This window comes from Eucalyptus grandis, chromosome 1, assembly GCF_016545825.1.
Source record: "Eucalyptus grandis isolate ANBG69807.140 chromosome 1, ASM1654582v1, whole genome shotgun sequence".
Lineage (NCBI taxonomy): Eukaryota > Viridiplantae > Streptophyta > Magnoliopsida > Myrtales > Myrtaceae > Eucalyptus > Eucalyptus grandis.
Genome location: NC_052612.1, coordinates 52,757,049 through 52,764,810, shown reverse-complemented (window position 1 = coordinate 52,764,810; position 7,762 = coordinate 52,757,049). Strand labels below are relative to the sequence as shown.

The 7,762-nt window shown below is 36.4% G+C and overlaps 1 protein-coding gene across 1 annotated transcript; it reads left to right on the top strand.

The window, feature by feature from the left end:
- The first annotated feature begins 3,571 nt into the window (after positions 1-3,571).
- LOC104438773 (AP2-like ethylene-responsive transcription factor At1g16060) lies at positions 3,572-6,461 on the top strand. Its single transcript, XM_039300510.1, has 8 exons — positions 3,572-3,710; positions 3,900-3,956; positions 4,108-4,116; positions 4,306-4,394; positions 4,479-4,552; positions 4,680-4,730; positions 4,904-4,980; positions 5,914-6,461. Exons 1-8 carry the CDS (start codon positions 3,572-3,574, stop codon positions 6,459-6,461), a joined length of 1,044 nt encoding a protein of 347 aa, XP_039156444.1.
- The last annotated feature ends 1,301 nt before the right edge of the window (positions 6,462-7,762 follow it).

Genomic DNA, 7,762 nt, shown 5'->3' with positions numbered 1-7,762 from the left:
CCACGACATTGATCTCACAGGGACAATATGGAGGGATCAAGAATAACCCCAGAAATTGAGGTAGGGGATCCATATTTAATTATAGGGGTTGTGGCTTTTCTCAAACAAAAATTGGCACTTTTCATGAAAGTAAAATACTACTCATCAAATCAAAATCGTCATTGCCCCGCCAAGTTCAAACTCAGGACTACTACCTCTCATCTGTCAGGTTTGAAAGAAGAAGGGGGATGATACATTATATTGCTAGTATCGTTTGGACCACAGTTATCAGAGTAATAATACACTCCGCGGCTTGACTGCTCTTCATATCTCAAACTCACGAGATGAAGAATGATAGATGGGCACTGGTAGTAATGCTCAAATGACAGATAATGCAGGTAATCTTGTCAACATAGTTTCTTACCATGGCCATGATAATATGATAGTTGGGAATGGTACATCACTGCTGAGTTCTGACTTCTCATGTCGGAACTGGTCACTTAGGAAATGAGACCTTTCACTTTTCACTTCATAATGCTCTGGTCGTTACACATATGAAAACCCTTTTATCTTTTTCTCAATCGATGACAGACTATTCTTGCAATTTTGAGTTTCATGCCTATGGTTTTTCTATCAAAGACAGTAGGACATATCGGGTGTCACTGACAAGAACTAGTCATCAAGAAGTATACACTAGAAAGGACCTGCAATCCGCGACATTCTTCTCTCAGAGAAACAAGGTTGTGGATGAATTTATGTGGCATTGTCGATTAGGCCATCCAAATAGTTGTGCTTTACAGCTTTTATGTGTGATAATTTTATTTCAGTAAAAATTCCATTGACACTTTATGTACAAGTTGTCAGATTAACAAAACTTCAAAATTATCATTTTCTTTATTTAATTCTCGATGTTCCCATCCATTAGAGAAATTCATTGTGATATTTGGCGAGTGAGCCCAGTCAATTTTGTGCAAAAGTTTTGATATTATGTTTCAATTTATTGGTTATTTCTCCTGTTACCACTAGTTGCATCCATTGAAGAGAAAGCTAGGTCTTTTTTAGATTTTCCTTTCTTTTTGTTGCAGAATATGGACAAGCGAATCGGATAAAATAGTTGGAATGAAGGAAAGGGAATCAAACACCAGATTTATGTGGTTCGGTCAGAATATTGGAACCTACGTTCACGGGAAAAGCAGTACAAAATTCCACTATAGAAATAAGCGATATACCGGAGATTACAAGATATACTAGAGATTACAATCACTCGAACACTTAAACACAGTTTTAGTGTTTCCTAACCCCAAAATTACACCAAAATAACTTACACAATGTTTAGTCCATCATGATTTATAGTGAAACCTCACTCAATGAATTAAACAAATTCCACTCACAATAATTTAACTGGCTAAAACATTATGGTATAATTTACAACGAGAAAATCCCTCACCTACGAGAATTCTCTACACTCTTCTACAGTCTCAGAGTTCTCTCTCTCGGCCACCGAAACTTGGCGCCTTCTTCTCCTTTGCTCCTTTGCCTTTTATAGAGAATCCATCTCAATGTTGCATATGTTAAGATCTAAGTAGTACCGATGACATACAACATGCGACATGACATGACACGCCAACATGTCGTTTCTAAAAAAATAAAGAAAATAAAGAATTTTGACACGTTAAGATATGATATATATTAAATATATATTTTCATATATACATAATAAATTATCATTTTTATGATTATTTTAATCAAATTAATTAGATTCAAATTCACAAATAAATAAATAAGCCTAGAATGAATTTATACTAAAAACATTAATCCACCATTTATTAATATCATTCATTATTTCAATTTGATATAAAACTTGGAGAAAAAACAAGCAATCCACATTCTGTACTCGTATGTTAGATATGTCGGAAGAGGAGAAAAAAAAAAAAAAAAAAAAACTTAAGAGGTAAATTGTGGATCACAAGAAATGGAAGTTAGAAGAGAAAAAAAGACTATGTTTTTCTTCTCTCTCTATTTATTATTTTTATTATTGTGTTTTATTTTTTTATATATATATTTTGACATTTCATTTATTGAAAATTTATAAAATTGACCTTGATATCGGAATCATGTATTAGAAATTCATATGTCGAAATTTTGACTCGAGTGTCGAGAAAGTTGACCGAGTATCGGATTTTTCGACACGTGTTAATTGAATGTCGGAGAATGTTCAAAAGTGTCAGACACGCATTGAAGTGTGTGATATGACAGAAAGGCTCTTAGAAATTGTCGGTAATTCGTAAATTAAGATGGGCTTCACGTGGCTACCTCTTTTTTTGACTTGGCATGAGGGAGTCACTCCTGATATGAAAGAAAAGACAAAACAAGCCCACCATAATCCATGGGCGTGCATGCATGTGCAACCTTTCTTTCCTCTTTATTTGACCCATGCAATGAATGCTATCATTGCGCTTTTCTTCATGCACGCCAACTCCCAAGCTTTCTTGAAGAAGTCCAACCTAAGCTCTTCAACCTAAGCACTATTCTCCCTTGGCACTTCAGCAGAATAAACAAAAGACAAAGAGCTTCTATTTGCATTAAATAAAAGCAGCAATTCTGGACTGTCCCTCTAGCGGCTGCAGGCTTCCTTCTGGCCACATTCTTCATTCTTGAACGAGGCATGTGCATAGTAATTAAAGCACGAACAAACAAAGTTAAAAGAGGTTCTTCAAAATTTTTCGATTTAACTTGGACTATATTTATTCGATGTGCTCAAACTCGAGACATATTTTAACACTTTTTAAAAATTGATTTATGCAGATCTTGCGCATTTTTAGGTCTTGTTGGATCAAATTAAAGCAGCTAATATGATCTGATGTCTTGCCTAAGCATGGAACTTTTTTCCCTCCATATCAATGGAAGTCTTGTTCTGTTGCCGTTGGTTTGAAGCGTCTTACCAGAGAAACTATGGGGGTGCCCATGAGTATCTGTGAACGTTAGGAGGGTGCCTTAGCCACAGGGGAAAAGGGTTGCCAGATTGCTTCTAAATGCAAACAATTCTTGGACAAACCAATCTTCCCTCCGAACCTTTCAACCCCCAAAAGATTAAGTTGCTATTTGTTGGGTTATGTCATTGATCTTCAATTTATGAGCACTACTTCCTTCACCTTTTCCAATTTTTGGAGTAGTTCAGTTGTGCACTACAGTTCAATAGGAAAGAAAAAGTTCAGAGGATTATTATGAAGGGGCGCAAGCCAACAAATTCACATTGTGTAGATGCCATAAGCAATGTTTGGAGCTAGTACAGATGTAGGAAATGAGATATAATTAGAACAGAACATGGCCTAGAGATTTATGCGAAGACGAGGGAATAGACAATAGAAGCAGTTTAGAGACGGCCACGATTGAAACTGTTTCGCCGCCGGCTACACGTAATAGCCAGTTCACACTCTTCCAAACTGTTGCTCAGTGTCATTCCTTTATAACCCTCTTCATTGTAAGACTCAGTCATAGTCTCTCCATTTCTTGTTCCGCCATCTTCAACTTCTTCATTATTCTTTATTCAAGTAAATTGACAATTTGGTTGCATTTCATTGGTGCAACTTCCATGGCGAAGCTATCACAGCAAAACCAGAGAAACAATGTGAATAACAACAAGAGAAATGAGAATGTTAGAGGCAATAACGGTGGTGTGACAAAAGTGAAAAGAACAAGGAGGAGTGTTCCCAGAGAATCTCCTCCTCAACGTAGCTCGATCTATCGTGGAGTCACTAGGTGTGTGTAACACTACTTATTTCCCTTCTTGCAATATTTCTCTCGTAATCTTTTTTTTTTCCTCCTAGGCATTTATCTTGAAGTTTTGTGCATTTTTTAATGCTTGTTGGGTGCATGACGTGATGCTCGTTTTAGGCATCGGTGGACCGGAAGATATGAAGCGCATTTGTGGGACAAGAATTGCTGGAATGAATCGCAGAACAAGAAGGGACGCCAAGGTATTTGATCATTTTTATTCATCAAAGCCATCTTATTTCTTTACTTTTCTTAAGATTTGTGAAGCTTGCAATTTTTCATGCTACTGATGTGTTCTCTCTTTTTCTCATGATTTGTTCGTTTGTTTTTGTGGAATCTGGTTGCAAAATGCAGTTTATCTTGGTACGTTTCGCGATCTACTTTTCTACTCTCTTTCACACACAGTTGCCCCAGAAACACAGAATTAGTAATATGGAAAGAAATACTGATCTCTACGTACCCAAGAAAGATTGCGACAATTTTCTACATTTGCTTCCCATGTCAAATGATGTTAATCTCATTCATTAGATATGCTTCATGTGATCTTTGCAGGTGCCTATGATGATGAAGAAACAGCTGCCCGTGCTTATGACCTAGCTGCACTGAAATACTGGGGTGAAGGAACCATTCTCAATTTTCCGGTATTTCTTTGTCATTTGTCACTATGTGCACGCTCACACTTTGTGAGAAAAGATTACAGAAAATTAAGTACGATTACGATGCAGCTATCCACATATGAGAAGGAACTGAAAGAAATGGAGGGACAGTCTCGTGAAGAGTACATTGGTACATTGAGAAGGTACAAGGTCATATTTGCATGCATTGAGGTTTAACCAATTTACCAGTTATGAATGAAGTATGGGTCTACCAGTTTGAGGCCTTCTTTGAAGAATGATATTCATTGAATTACGGGTTTAAAATTGCAGGAAAAGCAATGGTTTCTCTCGTGGAGTTTCAAAATACAGAGGTGTTGCGAGGTACTTAAGCATCTGATCTGCTCAAACAAAGATCAGGAATCGGCCCTTTCTTTACAGTGATACTCATCAGAGATCTTAACACAATTTTCTAAATTGTATGCTTGTAGTAATTTGCGAGTTCTGATCTATAATATGTTGAATTTGACTTTAACTTTCAACATATGAATGAGCAGACATCATCACAATGGAAGATGGGAAGCTCGAATCGGCAGAGTTTTCGGAAATAAATACCTCTACCTCGGAACATATGGTACTTTGCCATCTCCTCTTGCTCTTGTAGTATATAGTATTACTATATGCATCTACTTCATCTCATCGTACTGCTCAAGGATTAAAGAACAAAAGGAAACAAATTTTGGACTATTGGCATATTGTTTCTTACTTATACTTAATTAGACCATCGAGTAAGTGCAAATTGAAAGAGGCCAGATGTCTGTATATTTCGCTTAGCGTCCCTTTCTTACATTCTCATTTGACTCTGTCCAAGCTTTTTAATTTAACAGTTGGGACATCGCAGCATCAAAATGTTGCTTGTTGTTTCCTGTTAGAAAATCTTAAAGCAGTCCATATCTTATCCGCAGACGATGGAGAAGACAAGACTTTTGCTTTCTAAAGAGATTTATACGTGATAACCAGTCAAAGAGTAGTCCTTCCACTATAATACACACAGAAACAGACACAGGTAGATATCCTTTCCAACGGTTGGCCAAAGGTAGTAACTAACTTAAATGACAAATACATGAAATTCTGTAGTTAGTTTGGTAACTGTCAACTGAATGTGTCTAAAAAATCAATGATTGAATATAGAGCTCAGAAGATGGCAAAACCCATCAAGGATCATGAGAATCACAAAGGTTTCATGGATAAAACAAAGAAAAATCACTCATATATGGATATAATGACAATTTCTTTGCACAAGAACAATAGAAAGAGGAGGAAGAAGAAGAAGAAGAAGAAATTTGCCGGTCGTATGAATGCTAGAAAGGTACAGCTGCAACAAACAACTACAGATGAAAACCTTATGAAAGCTCTTCATCCATATGGAAAAAAATTGTTAAAACGTACCTTAATAATTGACACTTAGTTCTGTATGAATGCATAATGTGGTGGCCAATGTTCATCAGACATTCATCAATTTCGCCATCCCATGATTGTGATGTTTTCTTTTCTTTCAACTTTGCAGCTACCCAAGAAGAAGCTGCCATTGCATATGACATGGCAGCCATAGAGTACCGCGGACTTGACGCTGTCACCAATTTCGACCCGAGCCGTTACATCAAAGGGCTTGAACCCAATGATAATAACAACCTCATCCAAAGTCAAACAAGCACGAACGCTGACCTTAACCCTAGCCTTAGCCTTGTTAATTCCAGTTTACCTGCAAGCTCTCATCAACTTGGGATAAGCTACTTCCAAAACCAACACACAGATGTGCCCATCGAAAGTTTAGAAACATTGCCAACTCAGCCGCACCGAGCTAATGCCACGTCAGCCCCAGGGCTTCTGCTTCAGTCATCCAAATTCAAAGAGATGATGGAGATGACATCTGCTGTCGACTGTTCATCGTCATCACGGGAGTCCGAGTTGCCTCAGTGCGTCAGCTTCCCAGATGAAGTAAAGACGCACTTCGAGTGCCATGATTTCAGCTGTGGCACAGAGACCGATGATATGATTTTTGCCGATCTCTGCTTGGTCTCTCACCCGATGTTCGAGCTTGAACTAGAGGCATGACGGCTAAGGCTAGGATCTGAGTCCAATGCATGGAAATGCGGTCTTGCCGTGCATTTGAGGCAAATAGTATGAGTAGTCTCTTATTAACGATGCAAGCCATGACACAAAAAAAGAAGAGTCTTGGGTTGTATTTGATTCATTTGTTGCAGTTATTTAGCTTCTTTTCGGAAATTCTACTGAAAATATATGTAAATTAGGGATTATTGGTGCCTGGTAATCTCTCAAAAGAAGGTCAGACCAATTTTTCTTCCTATTGACTGTATTAGTTTTTTGCCTGAATTTTCAATCAAATAAAGTGCACTTCCTTGTGAGATCGGAATGACCCTCTTTGTTCTTATGGATGATTCTAATATAACACGAAAATACATACTGTTCACGATAATACATACTGTTCAATGATATTTTCAAGTTATTTCTCATCTTCTAAATGAATTTTAAACCATTGTTTGTAATTTAAACTTACAACTTTATTTAAAAACGAACAAAAAAATTGTACTTAATAGTAGAAATACATTTAGAAGATGAGAAATAACTTGAAAATATCATTAAAAACTTCTGATTCCTTGCTTCAATTGTGCTTTGCACCTTTTAATTTAAAGATCTACCCTTTCACCCTCATATATATGACAACTCTCAACAAATTTTGCCATGATAAATTTTTTATTTACCACAAAATTTTAGTAAAACTCTTTTACTAACTGATGTGATGATTTTTTATTGGATGTTGAAGTAATTGAGATCCATAAATTAAACAATTAGCTGGTTCAAGCACTCAATAGACTATTGCCACATCAATTATTAAAAGAGTTTCAATTAGATTTCTTAGTATATCTAACTTTGTGGTTTTGCAATTAGTACCCTGTTTAGTACATAATGAATTTCTTCATCTGACGGCATACAATATATTGAATTGGAATGGCATGATCAATGAACTTACTATGAAAGTCCAAGGAATTGGTTGAGTGATAAAACGCTTGGAACCAATATGATATTTCTTCTATCCATGCATGAGTGCAAATTAGTCAAGTTGAAAATAGGGTTTAGTTAAAAACCTTATTTCCAAATATCCAGCAATCATCCTATTTGTATAATCAAACCGCAAAATAGAGAGGAAATGCAGACTGTAGCTTTCCAAATCACATTTTTTAGATTGGTGAAAAAGAAAAATTCAGCTTTTTGATACAACGTCGAAATTTTGGCTTGATCCTTTGAGATGGTATTGAAGCCACTTTCGTCTAGTGTTTATGTTTTAATTGAGCATTGAATATGATATTTTCTTCCTATTAATCAAGTTTCATGGA